General features: G+C 37.4%; 1 protein-coding gene and 1 pseudogene across 12 annotated transcripts in view; one reads left to right on the top strand and one right to left on the bottom strand.

Annotated features, from left to right (window-relative positions):
* Positions 1-11,606, bottom strand: part of LOC110203966 (uncharacterized) — a 66,050-nt gene extending 54,444 nt beyond the window's left edge. For 9 of the 11 annotated variants that reach the window (XM_078147038.1, XM_078147043.1, XM_078147047.1 and 6 more), the window contains exons 1-2: positions 11,456-11,606; positions 10,603-10,699 (exon numbers count right to left, since the gene is read on the bottom strand). In XM_078147038.1, the coding sequence (XP_078003164.1) occupies positions 10,603-10,699; positions 11,456-11,508 (150 nt within the window). In that variant the 5' untranslated portion in view covers positions 11,509-11,606. Of the gene's footprint in view, positions 1-3,326; positions 3,423-4,129; positions 4,222-9,530; positions 9,586-10,602; positions 10,700-11,455 lie in introns of those variants that run through there. The other 2 variants (XM_078147046.1, XM_078147045.1) reach the window with 2 other exon arrangements.
* On the top strand, positions 7,109-11,635 carry LOC110203967 (translationally-controlled tumor protein homolog; annotated as a pseudogene). The gene is made up of 2 exons (XR_013483054.1): positions 7,109-8,387; positions 11,552-11,635. The product of XR_013483054.1 is annotated as a translationally-controlled tumor protein homolog (transcript).
* Positions 11,636-13,605: the final 1,970 nt, after the last annotated feature.

Here is a 13,605-nt window from a genome sequence, read left to right as displayed (position 1 = left end):
GATGACCATTCACCCACAGGGAACTGATGAGATCAGGAAGAAAGAGGGAGTAGACAGAGATTACAGGGGGCAGAAGGCAAGAGGACACCCAATCTTATTGAGTGGCAGGATGGAAGGTGATCCAACATAGAGAAATGAAAAGTGTACAACTGGGTAGAGGGGAACCAGGAGAGAGCATTATCATGAAGGGTAGTGGAGGAGAGAATCTATAAGGAGAAGGGGAACTCCCCTGTGTCAAAAGTGGTAGAGAGGAAAAGAACTACAAAGACTGAAAAAAAAAATCCACAAGACTAGACAGTTTAAAAGATTGGAAAATGTTGGAAAACAAGGGGAAAGGGCTCACTGTTACCACATAGCAGACTATGTTATAAAGCAGTCCTCATCAAAACTCTTTGGTTCTATTTAAACAAGGAAAAGGAAAAAGGCAGATGAGAGGAACAGGCTGGATAAACAAGACCTTAGAAGCAAGTGAACCCGGAAATTATTCAAATGACCTAAACACAAAAGGATGAGAGAAGAATTTCTTGTCCTAGCTACAAACTACAGGAAAAACTGCAAAGCAGTTAGATGCAAAGCAGGTTTCAAATAGCATCATACATAATTTAACAGAATAAATTCTGGCATGATAACTAGACTTCATATAAGAAAGGAATAATCAAACATCATGTAAAACAGAAGGATGTTTCTGTGATGTAGTTTTTGAGGAAATTCATACACTGAACAAAAGGACAGGGCCATCACAAAAGAAAAAAGATAATTTTAACATTTTAACTGCATTACATTATGATGATGCAAACAGAATCAATATAGCTTACAAGAAGAAAACTTCTCAGACGGGAAGCCTTTGCACTCATTCTCTCAGTTACCAATTTTAGTAGTGAAGATGCATAAAAATTTATTACAAACTGGTAGGACTTTGTTTGGTCTTTAAGGTCATCCTTCTTGACTTAATAGATAATTGTCCAGTTATAATATTAACCCATGATTTTCCAAAGAAAAACTAAAGACCACCAACATCCCTATGAAAAAGTATACTATAACATAAATCATCCAGACCAAATTGACAAAAATGATATATAAATATGCAAACAGACATTCTGAGAGAGTTGGGGGAAGATAGGCTAATTATTTATGTTACTGGAGGAGCAAAAAAGCATCTCACAGTTGTGGAGAACACTTCAGAATTAGAAAAGAAAAGTCAATGAAAAGACCATGCTTTTTGAATCATTGATCCTCCTACAGATAATATATACTCTAAGGACATCAAAGACAAGAGGAAGGTTCCTTACATATATCCATTTTTCCTGGAGGGGAAACATAATAGATGCCCATAGTTTAGAGATGAGATGAACAAATAGCAGGATGTGGATATAAGTTATATGATGTTGAGACACTCAAGAAGCATTTATGAAGAAATTATCAGCCAATGTATTAAACTCTGGGGATATAAAGGAAGGTAACAACATCATTCCCAGCCTTCAAGTAATTCATATTCAATTGGAAAACACCACATCAAAAATTATATATAATATATGCATCAAGCATAAGTGGAAAATAATGTCAAAAGAAACGCATCACCCAGAGATTACGGGCATGGGGTATGAATGGGGAAGGGTTGCTACCAAAGGGTTCTTTCAGAAAGTAGAGGATGTGAAAGCCAGGAAGTGGAGGTGCAGAGAACATTCCAGATCGAGGGAACAAGACATTGAGAAAGCATGGAGTTGGGACATGGAGCGTGGTGTCTGATGAAGAGGAAAAAGCTCCTGGGTCTCTGGATTTTAACAGTACTTAGAGGAGAGAAAACAGAAGAAGATTGGACAGGTTGGAAAAGAGGGTAAAGGACATTAAAAGCCAACAACAGAATTGGATATGTAATCCAGGATTCTCTGAATTTTATTGACTAGGGAAGAAATATTGTCAGATCTATGTTATCAGAATATTACCGTGGCAGGTGAGGGTAGAATGGATTGTAGTGGAGGGAGAACAAAGAAGGGAGAGTCTCTTACAATCACCTGGGGACATGGTGAAGAGGGCTTGAATCAATGTGATGACCAAGGGGGCACAGAAAAGGAGATTATATAAGAGAAATGTTGTGAGGGTAGAAATGACAGGGCATGGTAAAAGATCATTTACATGGAGTGATGATCCATTTAACTCATGGGAGCTCATATGATTGCCAAGCAAGATAATATCGAGGGAGAAGTTAAGAAGGAAGAGAACCATGCTTTAGTGGACAAAGCCATGTTGAGTGGCATGGCTTGGATACAGACCCTACAAAGGAGACTCTGATGGACCGACAAAACAAAAAGGAGAAGCCCCAGGTGGGAGCAGTGTCACAAAAACAGAGAGGAAAGCCTATCCAAGAGAACAGGATGATCAATGGTGTCAAAAGTTGTGGAGAGATCAAGACAGAGAAGATTTGAGATAAAGCCTTTAGATTAGCACCAGAAGTCATCCTTGGTAACTCAGGAGAGTAAACTTCAGTGGTGTCTGAAATGACAAATTCAAAGAATGCAGAGCAATCTAGGTAATCCTTTATGAATTGATGCAGAATGAGTTAAGGGAGATATTAGTTATAACTAAAATTAATGTAAATGAAAGCAACCATGAAAGATCACCATTCTCCTATTAATTGTATTGAAAAATCCTAGTTCTCCACTTGTTAGTGAGGCTTTGGGCAAAAGATGTAGAATGCTGTATATTCTGTCAGATGAAGTTATGTTGCCAGGCTTTGCTAAACAGTTGATTTATAAAGTATATCTATTATGTACACACACACTCATATATGCATGTATTACATGTTTGCATGTATGTATATATCTTTGTATTACAGGCAACTCCTCAATGGTGAAAGTGTGGGCATGCATCTGGGAATGACCAACTTATAAATACATAATATATCAATAAACTTTATGAGTCATTCCCCTCCCCCCCAAAAAAAGCATTGGTGTGGTAACATTCATGATTTTTATTGTGTTTCAAAGTGATGACGCTAAGAGTGATTTCTTTCAAACAACAGTAATTTTGGAAAAACAGTGAACATAAATTATTATTGCCACTTGCAAAGAATCACATTACCATGCTGAAAAAAATTCTTCCCTAATTCAAAATTCCTAGAATTAGGGGAAAGGCATTGCTCACGTGCAGAAACATTTGTTTTTATGTTTTAGGATGCCCACCAAAACTGCCAGAATCCCCAAAGCTGGAGGCATTGCTTTGAGGCCTTTCCAACATCCTCCTCACTACATCCTCCAATTTTCCGGACATTGCACACAATCCTTGTGGAATACAAATGGATAAAGGACTCATAAATTAGACTCTCTCACCATGGCACACATCTCTTTCAATTCACTGATCAACTTCAGGCTTTTTCTTCCCAGGTTGTCCTTCTTTCTAGCTCTAGTTTTTTGAATGCATTTTCTCTGGAAATACAAAACCAACAGCACGATGTATGTGTTTTAAGTGAGGAGAGTTACTGACTTCAGTATCAAGAATCTTGGCTTCTAACCCAATTCTTCCACTTACATAGTTGAGTGAATTAGGCATAACATATTCCATTCATTGAAATCTATGTAGTAGTGACAACTTTTTTTCTTAATGTTGGCAACTTCTTATCAGTTATTGTCTGGTGTGGCCTCTTTAACATTTTGTCCATTTCTCACTATTTGTATGACATTTCTCTTTTAATTTGAAGCACACTTGAGACTTTGTGGGTGGTTACTAAATTACTGTGTACTTTTTTTTATCCTGGTTCAATTTTTTTATGCATACATTAATTCATAGAGGTGTTTCTAAAATTTTCCTTTTTTTTCCTACTGATCAATTTTAATTCCCAATATTATTCTTTTTTATTGATCATCTAGAATTTCTTCACTCAGTCTCAACTTGTCAGGCATTTCAGGCATCTCCAGCTTCTTGGAGTCACAAAAGAATACGACTAGAGATGTTCTATGAATATAACCTTTCTTTTTTACTGTATGAATAATGCACTCCATTTGGTATATTCCCAAGAAAAGGATGAGAGGCTGGTTGGTTATAGTTTTCTTTTTTAAACTTGACCAGGATACTGCCACATTATTTCCAAAGGATTCTACTATTCTGAAATCCCACAAGAAAGACATGAGTATACCTGACTGTCCGGAAATATGCCAGAGTTGGAGCATCATAAATTATGTTTTCATTCTCAGTCCTATTTGGTTCTTTTGAAGTTTCCTTCTTTTCCTGTGGAAAAGAAATATTTTAAGGAAGAAGGCAATATATTTGTAAAAAAAAAAATCAAAACCAAACTTGTGAAATTAATAAGCTGAGACTACACTGAACTATATATTCTGATGAAGTATTTTGTTTTCCTTCCAGGAAAGATTTCTGAAGGAGATAATAGTCATTTATTCAACAACTCTTCCAAGGCAGAAACAATGAAAATGCAACATTCAATTGGAATCAAATCCAAGGAGTATAGTCCAAGTAAGAAAAGTCATCATTTCTGAAGCATTTAGGCTATTAACTTTGTAAAGGGTAAACATCCTAAGAAACACACAGGAGCCAGTGCCCAATATAACAGGCAAAGAATGGAAATCCTACTGACCTATCTGCATGTATTTTTCTTTAATCTCTGCAGCTTGCTGCAGATAATTTTGCAAACTTTAAGAGCAAGTATGACCCAATGAGGAGATGAGAGAACACACTCCCCTCTCCTTTACCTTTTACAAAGTAAGGTGGTGGTACAAGGCATTGCAATATAGCCAATGCTTTCAAACATTTGTTTTCAGTGCATTGACTGGATTTCCTAATTGTTTTCCTTTTCTTTTTTTTTAATTTTAAAATTTTGTTTGAGTTTAATAGTATTTTATTTTTTCCAATTACATGTAAAGATAGTTTTCAACATTCACTTTTATAAGATTTTGATTTCCAAAATTTTTTTTCCATTTCTCCCTCTCAGAATTCTCCCCTGCCCAAGACCTCAAGCAATCTGAAAGAGGCTATACATGTACAATCATATTAAACATATTTCCATATTAGTAATGCCGGGAAAGAAGAACCAGGACAAAAGGGAAAAACCATGAGAAAGGGAAAAAAAACCCCAAAAGTGAAAATATCATGCTTTGATCTGCACTCAGACTCCATAGCTCTTTCTCTGGATATGGATATCATTTTCCATCATGAGTCTTGGAATTGTCTTAGAGCATTGTATTGTTTTGCTGAGAAGAGCTAAGTCTTTCAAAGTTGACCATCTCACATTGTTGCTGTTACTGTGCACAATGTTCTCCTGGTTCTGCTCACTTCACTCAGTGTCAGTTCATGAAAATCTTTGCAGATTTTTCTGACAGCATCCTGCTGATCATTTCTTATTGCATAATAGTATTCCATTATATGCATATAATCACCACTTTTTCATCCATTCCCCAACTGATGGACATCCCTCTCAATTTCCAATTATTTGCCACAAACAGGGCTGCTATAAATAGTTTTGTACATTGGGGTCTTTTTTCCATTTTTTATGATCTCTTTTAGATACAGACCTTAGAGTGATATTGCTGGATCAAAGGGTATGCACAGTTTGACAGCTCTTTGGGCATAGTTCCAAATCACTCTAGAATGCTTGGATCAGTTCACAACTCCACCATCAATGCATTAGTGCTCCATTTCTCCCACATCTTCTCTATCATTTATCATTTTCCTTTTTTGTCATATTAGCCAACTTGATAAGTGTGAGGTGGTACCTCAGAGTTGTTTGAATTTACATTTCTCTAATTAATAGTGACTTAGAGCATTTTTTCATAGGACTATGGATAGCTTTAATTTATTCATCTGAAAACTGCCTGTTCATATCCTTTGTCCATTTATCAACTGGGGAATGATTTCTATTCTGATAAATTTGACTCAATTCTTTATATATTTTATAAATTATGTCTTTATCAGAAACAGTAGCTATAAAAAAAGTGTAAAAAGCATGTAAAAAAAAGTGGCTGTGTTTCCCAGCTTTCTGCTTTCCTTCTATTCTTGGTTGCGTTGGCTTTGTGCAAAAACTTACATTTAATGAAATCAAAATTATCCATTTCACATTTCATAATGTTGTCTATCTCTTGCTTGGTCATAAAATCTTTCCTTTTCCATAGATCTGACAGGCAAACTATTCCTTGCTCTCCTAATCTGCTTATGATATCATCCTTTTTATCTAAATCATGTACCGATTGTGATCTTATATTGGTATACGGTGTAACATGTTGGTCTATGCCTAATTTCTGCCATACTAATTTTCCAGTTTTCTCCAGCAGTTTTTGTCAACTAGGTAAATTACTGTCATCATTGATTACTTCGTCTTGTCTGCCTAACCTGTTCCAGTGATCCACCACACTATTTCTTAGCCAGTACCAAATATTTTGATGATTGATGCTTTATAATATAGTTTTAGATCTGGTACAATTTACTTTGCATTTTCATTAATTCCCTTGATGTTCTTGACCTTTTATTCTTCCAGATGAATTTTGTTATTTTTTTCTAGCCCTATAAAATAATTTTTGGTAGTCTGATTGGTATGGCACTGACTTAGGTAGAAGTCTCATTTTTATTATATTAGCTTGGCATACCCATGAACAACTGATGTTTTTCTGATTATTGAGATCTCACTTTGTGTGAAAAGTGTTTTGTAATTGTGTTCATACAGTTTCTGGGATTGTCATGGCAGATAGACTCCCAAATATTTTATTCTGTCTACAGTTATTTTAAATGGGATTTCTCTTTTTATCTCTTGCTGCTAGGTTTTGTTAGTAATATATAGAAATGCTGATGATTTATGTGGGCTGATTTTATAGCCTGCAACTTTGCTAAAGTTGTTAATTATTTCAAGTAGTTTTTTAGTTGGTTCTCCGAGTATACCATCCTATCAACTGTAAAGAATGATAGTTTTGTTTCCTCATTGCCTATTCTAATTCCTTCAATTTCTTTTTCTTCTCTTATTGCTAAAGCTAACATTTCGAGTACAATATTGAATAACGGTGATAATGGACATCCTTTTTTCTCCTCTGATCTTACTGGGAAAGCTTCCAGCTTATTCCCATTAAATATAATGCTTACTGATGGTTTTAGACAGATGCTACTTATCTTTTTAAGGACAACTCCATTTATTCCTATCCAGTGTTTTCAATGGGAATGTGTGTTGTATTTTGTCAAAAGCTTTTTCTGCATCTATTAAGATAAGCACATGATTTCTGTTGGTTTTGTTATTGATATGGTTGTTTATGCTGGTAGATTTCCTAATATTGAATCAGTCCTGCATTCCTGGTACAAATTCTACCTGGTCAGAGTTTATTATCCTGGTGATAAATTTTTGTAATCTCTTTGCTAATATTTTATTTAACATTTGTGCTCAAAAGTGTCTGAGACTCTAAGAGTTGTGGAGAAAATAATTGGGGTTACATAAGAAAAGGTGTTCAAATGACCATGCTTTTTGAATCATTGATCCCACTCCTGGACACATATAGTCCAATGACTTCAAAGACAAGAGATAAGTTCCACACACACACAACCACATTTTCCTGGTGGGAAACAAAGTGCATGTCTATTGATCAGAGACTGGCTGAAAAAAATGGTGAGATATGGTGCCCTCTCTAAGAGGCTGGAGAGCAGCTGACTTGGCTTTTTTGACCTCTCCTCCTTTACCGCACCAAGCTCCTCTTGGACTGCATTGCACAGCACTTGGGCTGCCCGTCTGCAGCACTATCACCCCACAGTCACCATCATCTACCAGGACCTCATAAGCTATGATGAGATGCTCTCAGACATTTACAAGATCAGGGATATCCCGTGAACTGGCTGTGCCAGGAGGTGGAGAGGAAGATAGCAGGGCAGAGGGTACCATTGATGATTCACTCATCACTGGAAATGCCTCTGCTGAAGGTCTTGACGGTGAAGGAAGAGATGCCACTATAATCACCGGAGTTGACACAGTATTAAATCATCATCTACAAGAAAATAGTTTCACAAAAAAATCCTACAAAAAGTACATCAAAGGTTATATGAAATCAATCAAATGCAGACTTGAAGAATACAAGCCAGAGAGAATAAGACCTTTTATGAGGAGAGCTGCAGAACAAATCAAACATAACCTTCTTAGTTTTTAAAACTATCATTCTTCATAGGTGAAAACATGAATCCAGATGCCATGGTGGCTCCCTTAGACTTCCAAGATGATGGTGTGACTTCATATATGATTTTCTTTAAAGACAGTTTAGAAATGGAGAAATGTTAACAAATTCAGCTGATTGCTTTGAATTACCCATCATCATAACTGGCTGCTGCTTTTTGTCATCTACACAACACCAAGACTTGTACAGATTTGGACTGATGCCATCATGAGCTTCATTCACTTATTTTTGATTTATCTGCAGGTAAGCATTGTTTTTTGTTTTGTTTCTTTTTTGCTTTTTGGTGAGGCAATTGGGGTTAAGTGTCACCTAAGGTCACACAGATAGTAAACGTCAAGTGTCTGAGATCGGATTTGAACTCGGGTTCTCCTGACTCCAAGGCCAGAGCTCTATCCACCTAGCTGCCCCTAGACATTGTTTTTAAAAAAACTTATCACATAGGTTGTGTCAAATAATGTGCATTTAACACCCCTCAATTGTGAGATGTGAATAAAATGTGATATTAAGTCCAGTCAATGAGCATTTATTAAACATTTATCATGTGTCAGTCAAAGTGCTGAACTGTGAAGACACAAAGAAGGGCGAAAACACAATTTCCTGACCTCAAAGAGTTCCATTAGAATTGGAAAACAACTGGAAAACAAAAACATCAAAAGTTTTATGTCACAGATGTTTAGAGCATCAATGGAAAATAATCTCAGAAGACAGACACTAACTGGGGGGATAGAGATGGGGGTTTTAATAAGGAAAGGTCACTACAAAAGGGCTCTTTCAGAAGGCAGAATTTGAGTCTTGGGGATGTGAGAGCCAAGAGGAGAGGTGAAAACAGAGAATTTTGCAAACATAGAGAACAGAGCCTGAGAAAGTGTGGAGGTGGCACATAGAGGCTGGTGTCTGAGGGACAGCAAGAGAGTAACCCAGGTCTCTGCATCTTAGAGTACTTGGATAGGAACAAATCATAAGACTAGAAAGGTTGGAAAAAGGCCAGTTGGTGAAGGGCTGTAAAAGCCAAAGTCAGAATTTTATATGTTATTTAGGAGCCTCTGGATACTACTGAAAAGGGAAGAAATATGGACAGACAGATGTTCTCAGAAGACCTTTTTGGTGGGTGACAGTAGACTATATTGAAACTGAGGGAGAACTGAGGAAAGGAGAGGCTCTTTCAATCACCTGGGGACAAATCAAAGAAGTCCTACACCAATGTGATGACACAGAGAGTGGAAAAAAGGGGATGTATAACAGAAATGTTGTATAGGTAGAAAGGACAAGGCTTGGCAAGAGAATGTTTACATGGACTGCTGATTCACTGAACTCACTGGATTACCAAGCAAGACCTTATAGAAAGAGAAGTTAAGAAGGAAGAGGACAATGCCTTGGAGGACATACCCATGTTGAGGGCCATGGCCTGGATAGAGATCCTACAGAACGAGACTCAGATGGACTGAAAAAAAACAACAACAAAATGAATAAGAGAAGCCCCAGGTGGAAGATGTGTCACAAACACACAGAGAGGAAAGCCTGTCTAAGAGAATAGGATGAGCAAAGGTGTCAAAGATTGTGGAGAGATCAAGAAAGATAGGAATAGAGAAGAGATACACTTAAGACATGATAAAGATAAGAATAAGAGAAGAGATAAAGTCTTTAGATTTGCACCAAAAGTCACCATTGGTAACTTTGGAGAGTAAAATTCAGTGGTGTCCCAAATGACAAATTCAAAGAACACAGAGCAACCTAGGTAATCCTTTATGAACCAATGTAATATGAGGTAAGGAGCACAGTAGCTATGAACAAAATGAATAAAAATGAAAACAACCATGAAAGGTTGCCATTCTCTATTAATTGTATTGAAACATCCTAGGAAACAGACAATGAAATACGGTTCCTTCCTGATGGTAGAGAGGCTGTGGGCTACAGATGCAGTTATCTTGGGAGCTTTTGCTAAACTGTTATGCAGGTGTTTGTATACATGTTTGTGTGTGTATGTTTGTATATATCTTTGTATGACAGGGAAACGGGATGAAAGTATGGGCATGAATCGGAGATAGACTTTATAACACCCCCCCCCAATAATGGATGTGTTGATTTTTATGATGTTTATTAGTGTTTCAAATTGTGGAAGCTAGGAAGAGTGATTTGTTTTAAGTAATACTTATTTTGGAAACAACAGTAAATTCATGTCACCCTTAACAGTATAAGGCTGAAAAATAAAATTCATCCCTAATTCAGAATTTCTAGGAAGAATTGAGAGACATTGGTTCTCCACAGAAACATTTGTTTTTAAGCTTTGGGATGCCCATCAAAACTGCCAGCAACCTCCAATTTGGGAATATTGCTTTGATGCCTTTCCTACATCCTCCTCACTACATTCCCCAGTTTTCTTGAGATTTCACACAAATAGGCCCTGAGGAAAGGTTTGTGGAAAAAATGGGGAAAGTACCCATCAATTGCCCCCTCTCACCATGGCATGTATCTCTTTAATTTCGATGAAAAATTTCTCAGCTTTACATTCCCAGGCTGCTTGTGTTGCCAGCTCTTGTCTTTTTAATTCCATTTCTCTGGAAAAACAAAACCAACAACATAAGTGCTTAAAATGGGGAGAATGTTGACTTGGGCATCAAGATTCTTCATTTCTATTCCAATTCTTCCAATATTATAATTGAATAAATTAGGCATATTACATTCCATTCACTGAAATCAATAGTATATTGACAACTTTTTATCAGTTATTCCTCTGTATGCCCCCTTTAATGATTTGTACATTCATCACTATTTAACATTTCTCTTTTTATTCTGAGCATATATATTTCCCTGTGGGAGGCTACTAAATTAATTGATACTTTTTTTGTTTTCGTTTGCCTGTGTGTATGTATATATGTGTGTGTGTGTGTGTGTGTGTGTGTGTGTGTGTGTGTGTGTGTGTCCTCTTACACAAATTCACAGGAATATTTCTAGAATTTTTCTTTTCCTTTCCACTTACTGATCAATTTTAATTCTTGGTATTATTCTTTTGTGTTGATAATCTAGAATTTCTTCAGACTGACTAAACTTGCCAGGCACCTCCGGCATCTCCAGGGTTTGGGAGTAACCAAATACTACTACTACTACAAATGCTATAAGAATATAATTATCCCTTCTTTACTATATATATATAAGGCACTCCACTGGGTGTAATTTCAGTAAAAGATGACAGGGACATATGGGGGGAACACCCTGTGATGGTTGTAACTTGATAAGCATTCTGGCACATAGTTTGTTGTAGTTTAGTTTACATTCTACCATTCTATAACCTCACTAGTAATACATGAGTTTACCTGGTTCTCCAGAGACATTCCACAGTAAAATCACCATTAGGAAGGTTTTCCATTGTAGAGGTAATTTCCTTAGCTATGATGTTTTCTTTTCTGCAGCTTCACTGCTTTCCAGCTGAAAAGAAATCTTTTTAAAGAAAGAAGTGAACATATTCTTCTCTAGAAAAGCAAAACAAAGAATTTTAAAGCAATAAGCTAACACTGCTCTGAACTTATCTCATCACACCCTTTGAGATCCAGCAATACTACAACGAGCCATATATTCTAAACAGGTTTTTTTAAAGGGAAAAGTACATATTTGTACAAAAAATATTTATAGGAGCTCTTTTTGTGGAGGCATAGATTTGGAAATTGAGGGGATGTCCATCAATTGGGGAATGGTTAAAGAACTTACAGCCAAAAGGGGGTGATTACCTCTGACTTATGGGCAGCTACACAAAAAGCATTCATATGCCTGAAAAGGAGCTCAGCAGGGAACGAGATGATGACCCAAGTCACCAAAGCCTTGTCATCCCTCCATCAATGACACCACAATGCTTCTGACTGGGACTGGGAAGCTATTCTAGCCCTGTCTTCTCTTTAGCATCCAAGGGAAGAAGAGAGTCAACACTTGAGTGTGTCCTGAAGACACAGGTGAGGAAAATTTCTGGTCTGAATATTCCATTTAGCATAGGAGGGTCTGGGTGACCCTTTGTGGAGGACTATTTAACCTCAGAGATATACTGTCAAATTCTAGATGGCGGAAGAGAAATAGATTCACCTATTCGAAAATGAAGGGGCCCCCTCAAAATCCAAAAGTGAACAGCAAGGATGGAATTGCCCATGAGAGGAAAGGTGACGGAGTGGTCAGAGAGAATCAGATAGGAAATCTCCCTGAAAACGAAACTCTGACATGCCACTCTTTGCAAATCCAAAGAAATGCGTTCTCCCTTGTATTCCAGGAACAATGGCCATAATGCTGAGAAGCAGTACAATCTGGAAGAAAGATCCTGACACCCACCAAGGTGGGAATTTCAGGGAAACTTGGTCAGTCTGAGGTCACCTATGTGATATTTGCCTTCCTTGTCTATTTTGAGAATTGGCCTTGTCTGTAGAAGGAAGAAAGAGTTACTCTGAGATGGTTTGTGCAAGGGACACACTCACAAGATGTCTTATAACCAAACAAGAAGAATCTCATGAAGACACTGCTTTGTATCCACAGGGAGGGACAGATTGTATACCATCCAAGTGAAGACCTCCTTAACTTTCGATAATCCCAATCAATCCTAGACTGGCTCTTGATGAAGTAGCTATTGGGAAGAATCTGCTAGGAAGACAAGAGTGAATCCTATTATCCCTTTAATGTGTTCACCACAACATATTCTACTTCTCTAGCCCCTTCTCTTGGTTCCAGACCCAAGGAAAAAAGGCCTTTAGATGAGCAAGAGAAGCAAACGATCTGAAAACAACTGAGGCAGTCAGTCTTTGTGGATATTGCTCATTATCAATCTGAGGTACGGCATCACTGTAGAGTAACAAATGTTTTTCTTCCTCCTTCTTCCTCTCATCCTTCTTCTCTTGTTCCTCCCCGAGTCCAACCTTACTACCATCCAACTGCTCCCAAAACCACATTCCACTGCCCACATTCCAATTCCACAACGGTCTAGGTCACTCGGCTTTTCAATGTAGTAGTCAAGAAAGAGATGGCAGCCAGTTGGAAAAGTTTTGTTGTTTCCCATCACAATTGGGCCTTCTCTAGGATTAGTCCTTTATGGATAAAAGAATATACACACATTCACTTTGATGAACACACACATACACACACACTCCACCCAAACAGGTACTTTTTTTTGGTACTATATATGTACAGATGGATAGATGGGGCTGAATTCACTATGATTCCACGCAAGTCTACAAAAGAAATGTCAAATATTATGTGTCCAGAAAATTATCAAGTGTGTTGCTTGACCTCAAGCTACCATTTCAAGTCTATATAGCCTTTGGCATTGAATGTCTCTTCTTGCGTCCTCTTGTATTTCTTGGGTATGAGTGAATGATACAATAAGGGTCATGTTAAAGTGAGAGAAAGGGTCTTTTCTATCCGTGTTAACACTACTCAAGTCCCTCAATTTACAGCAAAGAGGGTGATGAAGAAAAAGGACTTCTCTACCTCC

The sequence above is a fragment of the Phascolarctos cinereus genome, unplaced genomic scaffold, assembly GCF_003287225.1.
Source record: "Phascolarctos cinereus isolate Bilbo 61053 unplaced genomic scaffold, phaCin_HiC Scaffold_726;HRSCAF=1367, whole genome shotgun sequence".
Lineage (NCBI taxonomy): Eukaryota > Metazoa > Chordata > Mammalia > Diprotodontia > Phascolarctidae > Phascolarctos > Phascolarctos cinereus.
Note: the sequence above shows the minus strand (reverse complement) of the source record. Positions and strands in the feature narration are given on the sequence as shown.